Raw genomic sequence first — 20734 nt, forward strand, 5'->3', positions numbered from 1 at the left:
GTAATTTTTTAAGCTAAAGTTTATTTGCTTGATGGACATGTGAGAGTGGTATGAATCTCAAGAAATGAGTTCAGCAAGTATCCCGAGGCCGAAAGACAGGGCAATGATAGAGACAAAGGAAAGGACATTAAGTATTAGGATTTCTAAGCATTACATTCTAATGGATTCATTAGAGAAGTGGACTGGATATTCCTCCTCAGATCCGCCATTTATCTGGTTTAACTTTCAGAAGTGTGGTTTTAGCTTGCAGAAAGGTCCAGAATGGGTTCCTAGCCCTGTCGGTCTCTGCACTCAGGCAGCAGATGCTTGTGTAAGCACATGCTGGGAATTTGAGCACATTTCCAAACCACATAGAGGAAGGAACAGAATAGTGGACTCTCAGAGACTGTTCCATTGAACATCTTCATGTGCAGAAGAAGACATGGAAGCCTGTGAGATGAAGTGATTTTCCCAGAATGAGAGAAGTCTTGCTGCTTGCAGGGAATCCAAAGTTATAGGGGGCTGAGGTGGAGAAAAATAGGGCTGTCCTATTGGGATCCAGACAGGACCACAAAAGTCTCTGACATTGGAAAGTTTAACAGAATAGGGTTCATTTTATCTCAAAATAATTTCTGATTAAAGTATGTCATTTTTTGCATCTTCTAAAGTTGTAACAGTGGATAATTTTTAATAAAATATTTAGCCAGAAATTCAATTTATTGGCATGAACTAGGTATATTCCATGCATGTAGCACTGTCAGGTGCAAGAGGAGAGGTGAGCAGCAAAAGTAAATGATGAATACGACACTGGCCTTGACTTTAAGGATGCCTTAATCTGGAGGGAAATGCATGAATTGTAATACAATACTGCTATGATGTGGGCTATAATAAGATATAAATGCAATAGTATTTAAATTTCATAGGAAAAAGCTATATGTTCTAACTGAAGGGATTGGGAATGGCTTCATAGAGGAGACAATTTTGGAACTGACCTTGATTTTTTTTATTCATTCAATAAGCATTTAGTGAGCACTTACTAGACGCAGACACTATTCTTGGCAATTAGGATATATCAGTGAACAAAAGAGATAATCATCCTTGCCCTTGGGAAGCTTACCTTTTATCAATGAGCAGAATATCTAAGAACACATCAGGGGAGAGACTTCCAGGAATAGGGAATAGCAGGAACACATTCACGAGTTATGAATACACACAGAGTCTGAGGAGGCATGCACATAGTTGAAAGACAAGGTTCATGTACAGCCATCGGGGGGAAAAATAATTTCCCTCTACCCCTCTAGGTTCTTGATTTGGGATGCCCCTGTAGTAAAAAACAGGGGTTAACAGGAGAAAAACAAACAAAAGTTTAATAACATGTATACCTCTTGTATACATGGGAAATGCCCAGAAAAGCTGAGAAACTGTGGGGCAGAGGAAGGAGCCAGCTTTTCCAGCAAAGCACAGTAAACAAAGGCATGGTTGTTATGCAGATTTAAAAGCATGTCTGCTTCATTGTTAAGTTTCTATAGATTTAGTTATTCTCTTCTTCCTGGTACAGAGAAGGAGACACCCTTACAATTTGGAGATTTCCCTTGTAAATTGTTCTCACAAAAGGATAACTTCTTTTTGGTTTTCAGAGCTGCTCTGAAACTGTTTTTTTAAAAAAAATAATCAGCCTAAAATCCTTATGCCCGAGAGACATATTTTGGGGTGACAAATGCTGCTCCTCTTCAAGGGCCAGATGGGGCGGAAAGGTCAGTAGGGAACAGCCATAAATAGTATGTTTAGAAAGGTGGATTTTTATTCTCTAGGTGATTGGAAATAGTATTCCAAGGAAGTGCTCTAACGAGGAATCTGAAACACCACAGTACATGTTATAACTGTTCTGATTGTTGCTGTGGAGGAGTAGTGGAAAATACCTGAAGATCAGTGTAAATGTTTCCAGGACTGTCAGCAAGAAGGGGTCCCCAGACTCTGAGTATATCTCTGAAACTTCCAGGCCTCATTCAGATCCACACTGCTGTGTGAGCTTTGGACTATTATGGTCATGCCATGAAATCTCATCTATCACCAGAATAATGTTCCACTGAGGAAACACTAGCAAAAAACAAAACAACAAACAAACAAACAAACAACCCCCCCCCCCGAAACTTGGTTTAGGACCATGCTAGGGATATATCCCAAAAGAGGACCTCTGAGGTCAGTGTGACCCCAAGAATAAATCTAGCAACCAGGATCTTTGGGAACAAATCCATTTTTTCAGGGCAAGAACAGACTTTGAAGAGATTCAGTAGATCTCTTTTGCTCACAAGATACCAAAAAGCATTCTCTCAGAGGGGTCTGTATTATTTCTAAAAATTTCCTAGAATGTAGGAGTATAACATCCAATCACTATATGCCTAATCATATGATGACAGTGTTTCACTGGACCAGTGCTACACTGAGAGCCATAAGAGTACACAGTTTTTCAAACCCTGCTTACCTTCTATGACTTCAATCTCCATTTTCTCCTAAAGACTACACTAATCATACATCCATGGCTCACTTTTCCCAATTATGTGAAACTATTATCATTTACTCATTTAATTTTTTTAAATGTTATTTTAGAGAGACAGAGAGAGAGTACAAGTGGGGGAGGGGCAGAAGGAGAGAGAGAGAATCTTAAGCAGGCTCTGTGCGCAGTGCAGAGCCTCATCCAGGGCTCGATCCCATGACCTTGGGATCATGACCTGAGCCAAAGTCAAGAGTTGGACGCTCAACTGATTGAGCCACCCAGCCACCCCGTCATTAACTTTTAAATTATATACTCCATGAAAAAAGAGACAGAGAGACCTTAATCATCCAAGTTTGAACTCCTTCAGAACTGGAATCAGACTCCATGCTTGAAAGCTTGGTAAGGTTGTTCAGCAAACATAGGCAATATAGAGTCTATGGAGTGGACAAGCTTTGAGCCCTATTTGAATAATTCTGAAATTATAGTTTGAGGACCATCTTCATCAAAAGCAAGTGCAGTGCTTGTAAAAAAAATGTAGATCCCTGGTTCCCACCTCAAACATGTAACCAGATGATTCTGTGCTCATTACAATTTGAGAGCCACTACATTAATATAATTGATGATGTAGGGAGGCAGTTTTTTTTTTTTTTTCTGACAAGCAGCATAAAGTGTTAAAATACAACATTCAACAGAGTAAATTTAAAGATTTACTTGGTTTTATTAAATGATTTGTGAATCAGGCTGCATCGCATCCAGGAAGTAGAGAGGTGCTCTAAAGAGTTACATAAAATGGAAATTTTTATAGGAAGGAGGGGGGGGCGGGGTTTGGAGAAAGTTTTAAACAAAAGAAAAGAAAGAACTGTTCCAGGCAAGGTCATTTTCTATTTGGTGGGGGGTGGCGGGGGGAGGGATTACCTCATCTTTCTTTGTGGGGATGGAGAGAGCTCCTTTTACAAACTCATTGGCACCCATCAGAAAACTCCTGACTGCCAGTTTCAGGTTTATATTCCTAGGCAAGGTTGAAACTACAATTAGGTAAGATATGAAGGACTGGTTTGGTGACTCGGCCTGGCCCAAGTCACAGAATTTTGGGCCTGTGGTTTTCTTTTGAACAAAAGAAAGCCTCTGAGATGGAGTGAGGTTCATTGCAAAATGGTCTATACGCAATCATGTATCTGGAGGACAGTCAAGGAATTCCTAACTAGGTCAAGATAATAGAAGAACTGGATGTTTATTGACCTTCCACCTGACAGTAGATGCTCTGAAGCGTTATCTCTTTTAATCTTTACAACAACTAGGTAAAGACAGTATTGATTTTTGCAAATGGAGTTTGAAGAACTTAAGTAACTTGCCCAGAGTCACCCGGCTAATCAAAGATAGAGCCAGGATTCAAACCTATGTCATTTGATTCCAAAGTCAAGAGCTTCCTAGTACACCAAGTTAAAACTTGGCAACAAGCAAAACTACCATTATGTCAGAAAGCATCTTGTCTATGATGCTGGGTTTATGGCTAAAATTTGTTTGTGAACAGTATGTGAAAACCAATTAAGAGTTTATTAGCAGTATTATCATTTTGTTGTTTTTAAATGCAATCTGTGATGTTTTTCAGCTAAGCTCATAAAAGCACATCAATTTATGATTTGATTAAAGGATCTTGAAAACTGTGCATTGTCCATACAGCCTTCTGGACTACAAACTGCTTCTGTCACATTGCCATGTGATGTGCCATATAAAAGTCAAGGCATTGGTGACCTCTCAGAATAACAGAAAAGGAGGTACTGTTAGCTTGATGAAAAATGAGAAAAACAATGTATTGAAGGAAAGGTTTCTGGGGGGAATCCAGGAGGAAGGCTCCAAGGGAGGAGACTTGTTGTGATTGGAGATAAAAGACTTTAAACATGCTCCTCAGTCTTACAGTTAAATTTTAAGTCAGCAAAATCATCAACATTTATGGTAAAAAGTCAATGAATAGCCACACACAAGTAAATCCAAAATGAAAACCCTAGAAAGTAGGACCATCCTGGGACCCATTTAATCAGCTGATCAGCAGGTAGAATAGGGTTCTGTAGGGCAATAAAGGGAAGTGATGGTGGGAAAATTAAAGGCATTTCAACCAAACTAGCATAATACCAAGAGTTCAACACTTTCTAGATGGTTCCCTTGCTCTGCATGCTGACAGCCATTGGAATACTGTGTGTAGATTCCAGTTGCCTGGGGACCTCTAATCAGGTAACTGCACATAAATGGCGACAGCTTCTTCTGTTTTTCGTCATGATAACGGCACTTTCCAGCCACGTGATATTGATCTTCAGGAGAGGCTGTTCTGTGCTACATGAGGAAACCGACAGGCAGCGTACTAAAGGCCAAGTTGCAGGGTTTTGGCTTTCTAACTGAACCCAGCAGATCTGAGTTGGGTCGATTTGGGCAACCCAGGCTTCACACATGCCACTGAGTTAGTGGCAAGTCAAGATTTTAATGCCGATTTTAAATGTTCATTTATCTTTCCTTTTTATTTTTTTATGTCTTGGCTTGAGAATGTGCATTCCTCATGACTCATGCAAAGTCCAGTGTCAGGATTTAAATTAGGAGAAATTGGCCCACACCTCTTCATTTTCTTTCCCATGACCTTATCCATGGGAATGCAGTGTGGCGAAGGAGAGAGAATATGAGGCAGAATCAGTTATGGATCTTTCCAGTACGTTTTACTAACTGTAGGGCCTCTTCTCTTCATTAAAGTGGGGACAATTCTTCTTACCTTATGTAGCTGCTGTAAGACTCAAATGAGATAATCTATCAGTAGCACTTAGCATTTGTCAATGTGTAACTTTATAAAGTTATCAACATGACTCTCGTGCAAATACAAAGTAAGGATGTGCCAAAAATACACTTACCATCCCAATGGAACTGGCAGGATGGTAAAGCTTGGTAGAAGAATTGGCTGGGAGAGACTGGCTCAGACAAGACTATAGCCCTACAGAGCAGTAAAACCGTAACCTTTAAGCTTATCCTTTGTAGCAGACATGAATTATTTGCATCTCTATTGGACAAACATCTACAAGTTAACATATAATTTCATAGTCTTGACCCTAAACAATAGAACATAGTAAAACAAGCAGAAGTACAATTGTCTGGAGAATTAAATCATCCGCGGGTGGGCCTGTTAGACGATGTTCCATAGGACATTAAGGGACATGGAGTCATCCTTTTGCTTTATTTCAAAGTTTCAGATAATTTGTTTAGAAGTCCCCTCTTGTATAATAAATTATCTCCAGAGATGGTTCATATTACAAAAAGTCTGTGTCATTGTGTTTGGACCTGATTAGTTTTCATGGGTGTAATAAGTTGTTAATCAACCACACAAGCCCCTTAAACATGGCCAACAGATTCAGAGCTACTGTTTTAAAGCAACTACTGAGGCCAGAAAATTAACTTCTATATGGAAATGTCTAAAGGAATCTCTGATTGCATTTTCAAAAGCTTGTTTTTGTTCCAGACACGTTTTCGTTGCTCTTATGTGCTCCTTTATTGTAAGGTATATTCGTTTCCGATTGCCGCTTAAATAAACCACCACAAATTTGGTGGTTTAAAACAACACAAATCTATTCTCTTACCATTCTGAAGTCATAAGCCTGACGTGATCTCAGTGGGCTAAAGTCAAGGTGTTGAAAGGACTGGTTCCTTCTGGAATCTCTATAGGAAAATCAGAAACCGTTTTTTCCAGTTTCTGGAGGCCTCCAATAATCCTTGCCTTGTGGACCCTTGGCTCTATTTTCAAAACCAGCAAGGGCTTTGCATTTTTAAGTCTCTTTCTCTCTGCTCCTCTGCATCTGCCTGTCTGACTTCTACTGGGATCCTCTTATGAAGACCTTTGTGATTACATTGGGCTCACCCACATAATTTAGTATGATCTCCCATTTTAAGAACTATAACTCGATCACATCTACAAAATAAATTCCCCTTTGTATATTTTAAACTATGAGGATTGGGACATTGACCCTTGGAGGTAGTGGGATGTTATTCACCCTACCACACATGGGTAAGAAAGTAAAGCCAAGAAATTCATCTGCACAGCATTCCTGTAATACATTTATGTATTTTGGTGAATTTCTCTTTGAGGTGCCCCACATCTGGTAGATTTCCTGATCTATCAGGAAATGACTTTCCTTATCACCTATAAGTCTGAGATTCCATAAGCCACAGAACAAATAACAAATCAGTTTCCTGAGAGAGTTTTCTGGATCTTGGGTCTACAGATGAAGGATAGCATTTGTTCCGAAACGGTGGGTTTGCTACACCTGACTAAATGAGGTTTATTGTCAAATATAATAATTCTGGCATGACCTCATTTAAACAACCAATCTGTCAAACTCTATCCTGATAAAACAGAAGATATATATTTGTTGGTTTTATGCAAATTACCACATTGCCATAACATCTAGTGAGTTGTTACTGAATTCTAGGGCTTCAGAGAGAATAATATATCATATAAAGAATGCATCATTTATTGGGGTGCCTGGGTGGCTCAGTCAGTTGAGAGTCCAACTTTTAATTTTGGCTCAGGTCACAATCCCAGTGTCGTGGGATGGAGCCCCACATTGGGCTTTGAGCTGCACGTGGAGACTACTTAAGATTCTCTCTCTTTCCCTCTGCGCCTCCCACCCCTGCTCACGTACACTCTCTCTTTCTTCTACAATAAAAAGAAAAAGAAAAAGAATGTATCGTTTTTAGGCTACTATTTTGAGGTTTGAAGATAAAGAAAGGATATCTTCATTCCCTTAACAGAACATTTAAAACCACATTAGCAGGGCACCTAGGTGGCTCAGTAGTTTAAGCATCTGACTCTTGATGTGGGCTAAGATCATGATCTCACAGTTCATGGGACTGAGCCCCGCATCCAGCTCTGCACATAGCAAACCAGCTCTGGTATGGTTACAGTTGTCTAAGTGATGTCACTTTAAACTCCAAAGTCTGTACCCATGACTCTGTTTCTTAAAGTACCGATAGGTACGTATATCTAGCACCATTTTTCTGTGAGGCTCTGAGACTGTCATTCTTTGACAAAGGCCCATTTTCCAATCCATAGCTTAGAGCAAAAACTTCAGATAATTAGGAGGAGAAAGTAGACATCACTTGTTGATGTTGACAATGAAAGTCTATTTTATCATATTACATAGAAGGAAAATTATAAACTTTACATCTTCTTAAGAGAAGACTAAATACTCCAAGACCAACTGTCATGTTTTTTAAAAACAAAACCCACCAGTTTTATATTCGTATAGCATTTGACATAAAAGGATTCACAAACTTAAAATATATATCTTATTAATAAAGCCACCAAAGCTGAGCAAATTTTGCCAAAATTTTAACACACATCTTTGCTTTTATTCAGACTTATCATGTCTGCATCAAGGCGAACAGAAGTCTGTTCCCTCAAATACTATACACACACACGTTTTTTTGTTCGCTATACTTTTTCATAATGTAGTATATTTTTTTCTCTTTACCTCGTAAACAAATATGCAGCCCCGGAGAGCCGCATACAGCCTTCGAACACCTTTTTCAAAGTAACAAAAATAAGCATGTTCATTACCATGACCCAAAGGACAGTTTCTCCACAACATGTAAAAATAATAAGATATATAGAGATATACATGTATGTATGTACACACACATATACAGTGACCAATGCATCTGTACTATCTCTTATTGAGAAACCATCTCAAGAATTCAAGTATCATTAAGATTATTATTAGTTCAATAATAATTCAAAGATTATCCATAAATTAACTTGATTTATCACTAGCTTAAGGTCTTAAACTCAATAAGGAACTTGGAAATTATGTTTAAACTGATACATTACACAGCATAATTACTGTTGTAAAAATTTTTTCAGAATCTTATTCAATAATTACATACATAATTTTACATCTTCTTTATTTTAAGCATTATGTAGCAGTCCTAGCTTATCTAATTAGCCAACCAGTTTAGTTAAAGAACTTCAGATTAACTAGCCTCTTCTTTTGTCAAGAAAGAAAAAATAAATTGGTAAAAAGAGGTGGGCTTAAACTATAACTCAATACTGATAAAATTGGGGAAAAAATATTGAGGTCAAAGATGCACTTTGATTATATGAACTTGAGTTTCTATCTAAGAATGCTTCTAAGCCAGCATTTTTAGTAAAACTTTAGTTTCTCTATATAACTGAAATCCTGGATATATTAACATAAGCAATCAAAGAGGTAACCAAAGAAAGAGATCCTTAGGGGCGCCTGGGTGGCGCAGTCGGTTAAGCGTCCGACTTCAGCCAGGTCACGATCTTGCGGTCCGTGAGTCCGTGAGTTCGAGCCCCGCGTCAGGCTCTGGGCTGATGGCTCGGAGCCTGGAGCCTGTTTCCGATTCTGTGTCTCCCTCTCTCTCTGCCCCTCCCCCGCTCATGCTGTGTCTCTCTCTGTCCCAAAAATAAATAAAAAACGTTGAAAAAAAAAAAAAAAAAAAGAAAGAGATCCTTTTATTTGGAAGGTTTATAATCTAATTTATTAATATTTTCTGAAAGTGAAAATAAATTTCATACTCACACAATGAGGTAAAGAGGCTTTTCTCATTTTCAGACATAAGAGATAGTCACTGAGAGTTGTAGCCTCACTTCCACAATCTCAGCCATGAGTTGAAAGTAAAGGTAAAATACAAAATATGTTGGGCACGGAACTGAAGGGGTATTTCTTCTTTCCAGTGGACCTGAGATATATTCTTGCTCAGACAAAAGTAAAAGGCTAACAAATCAGATTTGTATTCATCTTTCACACTACAGACAGAATTAGATTCTTTTCCTTTTTATATCAGGCCACCATGTATTCAGAACAAAATGTCAGATTCCCATTCAATGTTGCCACCAGTGGAAAATGACTTAGTGGCCATGTTCAAATCAGATTCACATGTTCTTGAGACTAGTCTAGTATTCAAATAACCACAGGTCCTTAGACTTGGTCATGGCCAAAACCAAGGTCTTCTGAGACACAAAATGTTCCTTTGACTATTGCCAAGTGGTCAGAGACCAGACACAGATCTATTCGTCCTTGCACCCAGTTTAAAAAGAGAAATACCCCAAACTAGGAGTTAAGCAAGATACTCACAGACTGAGAGACTTGGGCGAAAATCAGTATCAAAATATAAAATCAAAGGAAGAGAGAAGAACAACAAAAACAAAGATTCAGCAAAGGTAAATTCCATTAGTCCTTGGAATTTGCTCCAGGACTGGGAAAAAATAGGAAGTTTCTGAGATTAAATGATTCATAAGGTTGGTTCCGGCAGGTGAGTTTATTTGAGCATCTTGGTAGGACCATCTCCAAAATGTCAAACTACAATTTTAAAATAGTTACAGACGTGACTATACAAATATAAGGTGAGTATGTGTTGAAGACACATTTCACTTTGAGGGAGTTGGCAAGATGGCAAAGCTCATTTCAAGGAGATGTAGAGGAAAATTAATTGTGGGGGCCACCTGGAAATCAAAAATGGTTAATGTACCAGGGCAATAAAATTATAATTTGGAGGTTGTCTTTTCTATTAGACAGAAATCATTTACATTTTATAGAGTCTAGGGCCTAAACAACTGACAATTTAAGACACATTTTTCTAGAGAATCAGGCTATCTGTGGATGAAACTCTTAGATGATGGCCACTATCACAAACACCGGCCATACAGTATTTTTGCACCGGTGACATACTTGTCACCGGCCATGACAAGTAAGATGTTAATGACTTTTTCCTTTATTTTTAAATTTTGACAAGTTTTAACAATATATAGAATAGTCATTTAACAATTTCTTTCTCTCATCTTAATCTAATTCCAAAGGAAGCTAACCTTTGGGTTCGCCATGAACCTTTATTTACAATATTCTTACAAGAAAGCATAATTCCTAATACATAAATGAAAATGCTAGAAACTATTGCCCTTAAAAGATCACATCTACTAGAAAAGCACATTCTCTCCTGCTCTCAAAAAGGAAGTCTCTTTCAATAAGAAAGAATTTATTCCCTATGGCAAGCAAGAAGGGCTGTGTCAGGGAAAATTCTAAGAAAGGAGGTTTTATGTGCTTTTATATATTTAAGTCCCCTTTAGGAAAAAAAAAAGGAATACAAGCAATCATTTTACCAGAATGAAGTTAAAAGTTGACTATTACAAGAGCCTAGAGTTAGATACTAGTCACTTCCTTCCTCAAAACTAAAATATATATATTTTATTTGGACAAAAAATATCATCTTGAGAAAAAGCATACAGTAAGACGTTAATGACAACTTTTGTTTTTCTTCTCTCAGCTTTTGATTTCTGTCTCTTGGCCATCAGATAATGTGTCTGATAAGAGAAAAGAAAGTCACACCATTTGATTCACTTGCTATTAGACAATTGTTGTCAAGAGGTCTAATGCAAGGTGGAAATTAAAGCTATTTCCTAAAATAGGGACAATAGTTTAAGTAGTGTTTTCAGTTAAGCATACGATAATTGTTCCTTGTGCAAATGCTTCTCCATAAGGCAAGCAAATTGTAATTATGACTAATATAATTATATATCATTATCCAAATTGTATATGCTTCAGCCTTGCTCCAGAAAATGGATTCCTTATGGATCTTATTCCTCGTATCCAGGAGTTAGTCATTGTCTATTCACCCTAATCAATAATGCATTGGTGATTAACAAATGCTTATCAACAATTACTTTGAAAAACAAAACAAAGAACTTGTACAGAAATGCTCATCTAGGGATGGGAGGCAGGAAGACACAGGCAAATGTGTCAAGAATGAGAAGCTTGACTTTGAAGGTCAAAAGATATTTCACTTTAGTAAAGAACCCAGGCAGGGAGTCTTTGTAGATATTTGAGGCAGGGAAGGAAGCATTGTTAGAGCATGAAAAATGAACTTTTTTGCCACTTGGATGAGCAGGGAGGAGAAGCGAGAAGCGGGAATTACACCGCACCAGCGACTGGAACACTAAATTCAAGAATAAAACTAACACAACAGAATCCAAACAAAGGGACACAATAGACACACTTAGTGGAAATGAAATTGGATTTCTGAACTGGATTTTAAGACCCTGCTATGAGCTGTATGCTACATCAAGAGATAAATGCTACCAATTCTGCACATTTTCAGAGAGCTCGGTAAACTCTGGACAATGTATCGAATTGACTCACAGCATGACCCCCAAGAAGGAAAAGTTGCCTGTAGGAAAAAGCTTTCGGAAAATTCTGTAGAACTTTAATGAAGAAAACTACCTCCTTTCACACAGATCAGGAAGAGGTTAAAACTGCACATTTTGAGAAGCATGAAGAAGGGGCCCGCACACTGATTGAGTCCAACCACAGTAGTAGAGATTTCTACCCAACTGAAGTTTCCAACAAATTGTCTTCCACTCGCAGGCAGATGCTAGGACTCTAATGCTGTAGCTTCTTTAGTGACTCTCATTTAACACACCAGTCCACGGAAGCAGCCTTTGACGTGCGAAATAGAAAGTGACCAGAGTACAAAAAGTAGGATTGGAATATGGTGGGGAGGACAACGAGATTACAGTGCCAGGAGGTGTACCTAAACGTACACAGAACGATGCTCCACACTTGCATTCGATACCAATTTTTCTTGTCCCAGGGCAGAGAAGGTGACTACCAGTATCTCAGCAAGTATAACAACAGGCATTACTATCAACTGTAAAAATACGCTATTTATTTATCTATCTATCTGTCTATCTATCTAAATTCAAGCTACTAAACATATATGTAGTATTAGTCTCAGGAGTAGAATTTAGTGATTCATCACTTACACATAACACCCAATGCTCATCCCAAAAAGTGCCCTTCTTAATGCCCACCACCCATTTAGCCCATCCCCCTATTCACCTCCCCTCCAGCGACCCTCAATGTGCTCTCTGTATTTAAGAGACTCTTAAGGCTTGCCTCCCTCTTAGTTTTTATCTTAGTTTTCCTTCCCTTCCCCTATGTTCATCTGTTTTGTTTCTTAAATTCCACATATGAGTGAAATCATATGATATTTGTCTTTCTCTGACTGACTTATGTCACTTACCATAATACACTCCAGTTCCATCCACATTGTTGCAAATGGCAAGATTTCATCCTTTTGGGGATGCTGAAGTAATATTCCACTATGTGTGTGTGTGTGTATACATGTACATATACATATATGTATACACACATATACACATACATACACACATACATACTACATCTTCTTTATCCATTCATCAGTCAACCCAGTAATTTTACTACTAGGTATTTATCCAAAGGATACAAAAATGCTGATTCAAAGGGGCAGAAGCACCCTAGTGTTTATAGAAACACTGTCAACAATAGTCAAAGTATGGAAAATGCCATCTCTTTTCTAAAGCTGGTGCCAGTGTTTGGCATTATAGCCTTCCTTAGCAATAAACTCTTGAGGCGAAGTTCAAGAATCTCAAGAATTTCTTCTGTGTTACGGCACTTGAGTAACTCACATCTAGCTTGGCCATATAGTAGGCTTAGATGAGAGCTGAAGGCTTCTTGTGTCCACATATCATTTCCTGACATGAATTTGATTCAACTGCCAGCATTATCATGTGAAAAAATGTTTACTTCTGTCATGACTAACATGCCATCTGCATGGTAGCCAGAAAGTATGTTTCGGTTTATTGTGTTAGTTCCTGATAATTAAATTGATTCCATTCACTATTCTTTCTATAAGAACTTTGATGGTAGTGTTTTATTCCTGAAACTGGCCACCCTGCTGTGGAACTATTTCCATTAACACTTCATGGTGTGCAAGTTGGTGGGACAGGGAGATGAAGGGATTGTGCTGTCCCTAGGTTCACAGGTGGGCATGTGAATATGTTTCATTTTGTTCTGTGAGAACGACCTTCTAACCAATCCCCTGCTTACAGTCTTGATCTTTGAGTCTTTCTTCCCTAGTTCTGCTAAAACGATCTCTCTGGAGTGCACATCTGCCCATGACACTCCTAGACTTAAAACACTCCGATGATTGGGGTGCCTAGGTAGCTTAGCTGGTTAAGCATCCAACTTTGGTTCAGGTCATGATCCCATGGTTCGTAGGTTCAAGGCCTGCATCAGGCTCTGTGCTGACAGCTCAGAGCCTGGAGCCTGCTTCAGATTCTGTCTCCCTCTCTCTCTGCCCCTCCCCTTCTCGTTCTCTCTCTCTCTCTCTCAAAAATAAACAATGAAAAGAAAAAGTTTAATAAAAAATCCACTCTGATGATTCCCATGTGTCTACAGAGCAAAGTCCAAGCAAACTAATATGATCCATAACACCTTTATGATCAAGTGTCTACCTGCCTTCCTAGACCCATCTCTTATCATTCCTTACCTTGCGTTATGGATCCATGGCAGACAGGATTTACCCTGTATATGCTTTTTACTCAGACTGTGAATCTTTGCCTGGCCAGCTTCTCATCCTTTGAGAGCTTAGGCATTCTTCCTGCCAGAGTCCTTTTCTGAGTCTTTCTTTCCAGGCATTTGGGACAAGTACTTCTGCCCCATACTCCTTTCTTCAAATACTGCGTGCAAACCTTTATCCTCACCACTCATGGTGCCTCACTGACATCCATCCATGTTCTTTTTCCTACTAAACCATAAACTGGTAAGTGCTATATTCTCAGATAGCTTCTGGCACAGAGAAGATGAGAACCAGCAGTGCCCATAGTGTTAAATCCTTGTCTGAGGGCAGAAGACCAACGTCTCAGCTCAGTCAAACAAAGACAGCACATTTTCCCTTCCTCTGCCTCTTTGTTCTATCCAGGTCCTCAATGGATTAGGTAATGCCCACTCGCATTAGGGAGGGCATTTGCTTTATTCAGTAAATGGAAACACCCTCATGGACATATCCAGAGGTAATGTTTAACCAGATAACTGAACATCTTATAAAGTCAAGATTTAGACTAATTGGTAGGTGGCAAGAAGTACATGGTTATGTGTTTTATGTGCTGGGGGAAATTGTATGAGAATGAAAGTTGTATTTTGGGGTAATGAATCTACCGTTGATTTGGAAAATGAAAAACAGAAGATCCCAGAAAAGACTACAGATGTGAGTCCTGACATGTGAGGCAATAAAGGCCAAACTTCAGAGCTTGTGGGGAATGTGAGAAGGAAAATGAGAGATAGTTGTAAAAAAGAATCATTGTTTAACTTTTCAGTGCTCTCAGTGAGTTAAGATTGTGTGAAGTGCCATTTAAATCTCGCAGAAACCCTGCACGGACCAGATGCTGAAATCTGAGACAACCCAGATTCAGGTTAAGTGAAGTCACACTTCAGAGATTCAAACCCAGCTCTGTGATAAACTCATACTCTTCCCACTGCATTGGCCACATGGGTAAATACAGTCAACAGGTACACATGGTGTGAACACAGTAACTTTCAGGATTTTCTGCACATTTCACAAATGTCCAGTGAATTTGGTAAAGTCAGGAGAAAGCAGAACCAGCTAGGGAGATACAAAGGACTGAGGTTCCTCGTATCCTCATTTATAAGTCAACTCAAATTAGGCAAGATTGCCAAAAATCATCTAAAGATTGAGGCTGAAGCTAGGGCCACTATTTTCTGTTTAATGAAAAAACCACCAAAGATGTCCAGGGCGAGTTCTATGAAAGCGGGCTGCTGTGATTTCCAGTTCCTAAAATGATGTGGATACACGTGGCAGGCTGAATAATGGCTCCCCTTTCAAGGTACCCATGTCCTAATCCATAGAATGTGTAAATGTTGTCTTTTGTGGCAGGGAAAAAAGGACTTTGCATATACAATTAAGTTAGGGATTTTTGAGATGGGGCGAGTATCCCGGTTTATCTACATGGGCCTTAAATGCCATCAGAAGTACCCCTATAAGAGAAAGAGTAGAGAGAGATTGCACACAAGAAAGGAAGGCAATGTGACCACAGAGGCAGAGATTGGCGAAATACAGCCACAGGGCAAAGGTTGCTGGCAGCCACCAGAAACACGAAGAGTCAAGGAGCAGAGTCTCCCATGAGTGTCCTTGAGGGAGCATGGCCCTGTTGAACGCTTTGATTTTGCTCAGAGTTACTGACTTTGGATGTCTGCTCCTGGCCTCCAGAACAATGAGAGAACAAATTTCTGTTGTTTTAAGCCACCCGGTTTGTGATAATTTGCTACAGCAGCTACAGGAAACTAATGTCATGGCCAAATGACAGTGGAAGGCCTAAATCTCAAACACCCTAAAAATCTGATAACACATCACTGGATTATATCCTTTTCACAGAGAAAATTAGTGGGGGTGGGGATACTTCCCCATACACAAGCACCTTAAAAGGGATTTGGTTTGACCTTGAAAGACAATATTACGGCTGCCCAGACTTTGTTTACTCCATGTGCAGACTATTTTACAGCCATTCCTTCCATACTGCCCATTTAGATTGTCACTATCACAGATTTGACTGATGTTAGGTGTTTGAACTGCCAGAATAAATGAGTGCTAATAAAACAGGGAAGCGTTCTGCCATTGAGCCACTGAAGCAACGCAATGCTTTCTAACAGCACGATGAAACCAAATCATTGGATACTGTGATGAATTTGAGGTATTACAGTCTTGATGGTGTTAGGATTATGATAAGCGTGAAATAGTAATGCCACGTTCCTTTCGTCCATAGGCTCGGTGGGATGGCCTGACTGGGCGTATCACCTTCAATAAAACCGACGGCTTGAGGAAGGATTTTGATCTGGATATTATTAGTCTCAAAGAGGAAGGAACTGAAAAGGTAACCTTCTCAATAAGAAATTTAAGAATAAAATAAAGACAACTGTTCAAGCATGTTAATTGCACATACAAGTAGGGAATGATAAAATGATTCTCTTAACATGGTCATGTATGTCCAGTTTTCTGCAACTCTCTCTCCCTGCTCTGCTGATAGATGTTGACATGCTACATTCTGAAATTGTATGTTATTAATAGCAATGCTAACATTCATATACTTCTCCGTTTATACAGCAGGCATGATCACAGTATTAAATACCTATGGTCCTGTGGGTGGGGTGTCATTAGCCCCACTTCTGAAAGGTTTCAGGAAACTGAGTTTAGACTTGGAAAATAAGGAGTTTGTCAACGATTCATCTATGGAATGGCATCCAAGTTTTCCTCAGAAATGAATTTGAATTGCGCTCCATTTTGAGATTGGTTGACAGAAGGACAGACTAAAGTAGGATAGAAAGGGCTTACTGGATTCTTAATTTTAGGAGGAAATATGCCCCCCAAAATGCATTTTAATGCTGGGTTCTGATCTTAGAATTAGTTGATCTTATTTTTAAATATCGTTTTTATTTTTAAGTAATCTGTATACCCAATGTGGGCCTCGAACTCACAGTACCAAGATCAAGAGTTGCACACTCCTCCAACTGAGCCAGGCAGGTGCCCCTTGATTTTCGGATCACTTTAGTTGTAATTCTTAATCTCTCAAGGTTTCAAGCTCCATATTTGCTAATTTCAAGTAATGCAAATATGAACTATTTCGTTAAATAATAATTAAAAAATAGAATTCGACTCTGTATTTTATTATACCAATATTATTATCCACAATTATGTGCTAGAATTAAATAACATTTATATTGTGAAGATTTTGCCCTTTGGGATGCTAGACAAAAAAATGTTTTGAAACCCCCAAAACAATCATCTGGAAATCAAAACTCTGTAATCCAACATTTTTTTTTTACTGTAGTGCACAAGATATGTCTCCTATAAAAGACTGGCTTTGGGAACCATCAGTTACTAACTTAACTGAAATGTTTGGGATGATTTTTAAAATGAGATGAGATTTCCATTTCTGTTCTGTTGCTTTTGTGAAATGACACATATTTTTTTTAAGGTCCTGACTATGCCCCGTCCCCAAATAGCTTAATTAAAACAAACAAAGATTAATCAGGCTGAATGTAATAGATGGACCACTGGTGTGGAAATGTTTGAGGGAAATAATTACTTTGCAGCTTTGAGGGTACACATTATCTACAGATTCCCATTTCAAAAATGCCCTCTCTCTTCCTGTCTCTACCTCTCTCTGACTCTCTCTCTCTCTGGATCTCTGGCTCTCTGTTTCTCTCTTTCTCTCTCAGGCCCTCCCCCCTCCCCACCTCTCTCTCTCTCTCTCTCTCTCTCTCTCTCTCTCTTTCTGGGGTCTCTTCACTCAGATTTGCTGGTCTGTTCGTTAAACCTGCTCTGACAGAGCCATCTCACCTCCATCATGGACTGTGGGAAAAGGAAAGACAATACTTTTAGGGACTGAACGCGTCTAATGGCTGCTCCTCTGTGCATGCCTCTCTCCCCGCTCCTTCTGTTAATGCATAGAACTGAGAGGGAAAGAAAAGCTGTTCAGGAAACATCGTTCTGGCTCTGATGTGTGATGAACGAGATGGAGCCATCCTCACGCCTTCATAGCTATTTATACGCTGCAATATTATACACACTCCACTGGTGTTTTTCCATCAAAGGCAAAATCAAATTAGATGAAAGTGTTTTCTCCATTTGTTTCTTATCTCTTCATTGTTTGCAATAACTTTTCTTTCTTCAGGTGACTTGGGCTCCATTCCTGAGAAGGCTGACTGGGCCTTAAGGCAATGGGGAAGCCAGCCCATCTCTCTCAGGAGCCACGGGAGGAGATGCCCAATCTTTTCATGTCGGCCTCTCGCAGGGTCCACAGAGAAAATTGTTAGAAAAAGCTCACTTTTTCACTTCCACTCAAGTTTCTGCTGCCTGGAGGCCCATAATCAAAGAACATGTCATCAAGCTTAGAGTGCTTTCTTCTTGCTTAGGAATAGCGTGTGTGTGTGTGTGTGTGTGTGTGCGTGTGTGTGTGTGGATTGATTCTGCCTAAAGGCTTTCTTGAACAGGCTTTCTTAAAGAATGAGGAAGACCCTTTCACTCCACAGAGCTGTGCATATTCACAAGAACTTTAAGTCATTTTGGGTGTGTGTGACAGGTAAAGTGAACAGTAGGCTGCATTACCAAAAGGAAGTAACTTCTGTGGGACCCAAGTACTTAGTTCATCTCTTGACTGTACCTGTGTTCAGGCTTTATGTTGAATTAACGTGCAAGATTCCAAACAGTGGGTGGGGAATGGGACGCTCCGAGCATTCGCACACCGTGCTACCATCTGGGTTCCATGCTCCATTTTAATAAGTGCTATTTTTATTTTTCCCTCTGAAAACCAAGGCTGCTGGCGAAGTGTCTAAACACTTATATAAAGTGTGGAAGAAGGTTTGTACTCGGACAAAAATGGCAGGAAATCTGGAGGGAGGGAGTGGGGAGTGTCAGAGGAAAACCTCACCTTTCCAGTTTTGCCAGACCAGTAGATCTCTAAATGCAGTTTAGAGGCGATAGTCTGTCTGTATATAAAGGGAGAACGGGCTGATTAAATATGTTGTCTCTCAACAACGTGACCCATGAATTGAAGGCAGGCTTGAGATGGATTAAATAATGATGGATTAAATATTTCCCCTTAGATTATTTGTCGTTTCTCCCAGGCAGGATCAGCCCCATTTAGGACTGAAAGCAGGTTATTGCCACAAAGGTAGACACTGGTCCATTTATATTCCTTCTCGAATCACAAAATATTTTCCCAAAGGGGCATGAAAACAACAATAGATTTGATCCATCGGACTCATCAGATAGGCTAAGGCTCAGAAGGCTAAGACATGTCCTTCAATGTCACCATCACAAAATATAAGCCATTTTCAGAAATTCCCTTTTCTTATGAACTTTGTTTTGCATAGGATCTTTGTCAGTGCATATTGCCTGGCAATTTGTTTCAGAACCACGGTTTTCAGAGGACAAAAACATTAGCGATGTTGGAAGGGAAATGAGATTATCTTGTAAATTCTAACACCTCCTATTTCATAGTTTATTGTACAGGATCATATTGTCAATGAATGTGCACAGATTTATTATATAAGCAAATGTGAGACATTAAAAACATTTGGATCAGGAAAATGTCCCAGAGATAGGCAGACACTGTCTTCCATTCTCTCTCTCTCAGTCTAATTGCTAAACTCTCTAGCGATTGACGGATGCAACTGAAATTACTTCAGGTTGTTCAACTTGCTGGTTTTGTCAGGTTCCCTTTTATCTTTCAAATTATCAGTTAAGTCATGGAAAGTGTAAACAGTTTCTCCCGGTGGTCCAAAAGCTAGTCTCTCTCCTGGTCGCATTCCACAGATGAGTTCAAAAATGTCCTTTTAAGTTTAAAAAAAACGTAGGTTTAATAACCTTGTTTTAATCTTCAGTGAATCAGGCGACCAAAGCCATAGAGAAGGCAATCTCGTTTCCTCCCTGCTAATAAACAGATGAACCTAACTGGTGCCCAGAAAGAAGCTTATTCCACTAATCCAGCTTGAGACTCCAGGCACTTTATGCAGTGTTGAATTAATTCAAACCAAATATCCTCGGGAATGGAATCCAAGCTCTGAAATTCCCTGCAGGGGAGAGGAATGTCCTTCATTTGTCACTAAACTGCCACAATCACCCCCCCCCCAACACATTTCCTGGGGATGCACCTCCATGCCTTGGTGTCTCTTCCTTCCTGTTGACCTATCACTGCTCACATTGTAAGTTGCAGATGCTGTGGTGTGCTGTTGTGTGTTATGACTGCTCATCAACGATTTATAGTAGCCTGAGCACTAGTCTGTAAGACCTACTGTCCCATCCCAATAAGACTCACATTCAAATTCCAAAAACTCTTTGCACACTGACCCTATTGAGTATAGAATTGTCAGCCTGGATTTTTTTCCAAGAGAGGTTGTAGCAACCTTTACAAAGTCTGTCACAAAAATGTGTGTTCATGAGTCTCATGATATAAGAAACAGACAAGTCTTTTATTTTCTTTCCTAAGTACTTGATATTTCACTCCTCACTGTTGGATTTTGACTTTACGTGAATCACTCTCTGTATTTGGAAAATGGATGCTTGTCACTCTCCGAACACTTTTTTGTCGTGTGGTGGTTTTTTTTAAGTGTTTTTTTTAATGTTTATTTTTGAGAGAGAGACAGAGCACAAGTGGGGAACTTGCAGAGAGAGGGAGACACAGAATCGGAGGCAGGCTCCAGACTCTGAGCTGTCAGCACAGAGCCCGATGTGGGGCTCAAACACACAAACCGCGAGCTCATGACCTGAGCCGAAGTCGGTCACTTAAGCAACTGAGCCACCCAGGTGCCCTTGTTGTGTCGTTTTTTCAAAGAAGGTCTGCTTAATGTCATCTGGATACTCATTCTTAGAAGC

General features: G+C 39.5%; 1 protein-coding gene across 7 annotated transcripts in view; it reads left to right on the plus strand.

The window, feature by feature from the left end:
* GRIK1 (glutamate ionotropic receptor kainate type subunit 1) overlaps positions 1–20734 on the plus strand; it is a 370160-nt gene that overhangs the window by 295980 nt on the left and 53446 nt on the right. For 4 of the 7 annotated variants that reach the window (XM_019467826.2, XM_019467828.2, XM_019467829.2 and 1 more), the window contains exons 8-9: positions 16125–16232; positions 18674–18718. In XM_019467826.2, coding sequence (XP_019323371.1) covers positions 16125–16232; positions 18674–18718 — 153 coding nt within the window. The remainder of the gene's footprint in view (positions 1–16124; positions 16233–18673; positions 18719–20734) is intronic. The other 3 variants (XM_019467827.2, XM_019467830.2, XM_053903157.1) reach the window with 1 other exon arrangement.

This window comes from Panthera pardus, unplaced genomic scaffold (assembly GCF_024362965.1).
Source record: "Panthera pardus isolate Hobbes unplaced genomic scaffold, ASM2436296v1 HiC_scaffold_16, whole genome shotgun sequence".
Classification (NCBI taxonomy): Eukaryota; Metazoa; Chordata; class Mammalia; order Carnivora; family Felidae; genus Panthera; species Panthera pardus.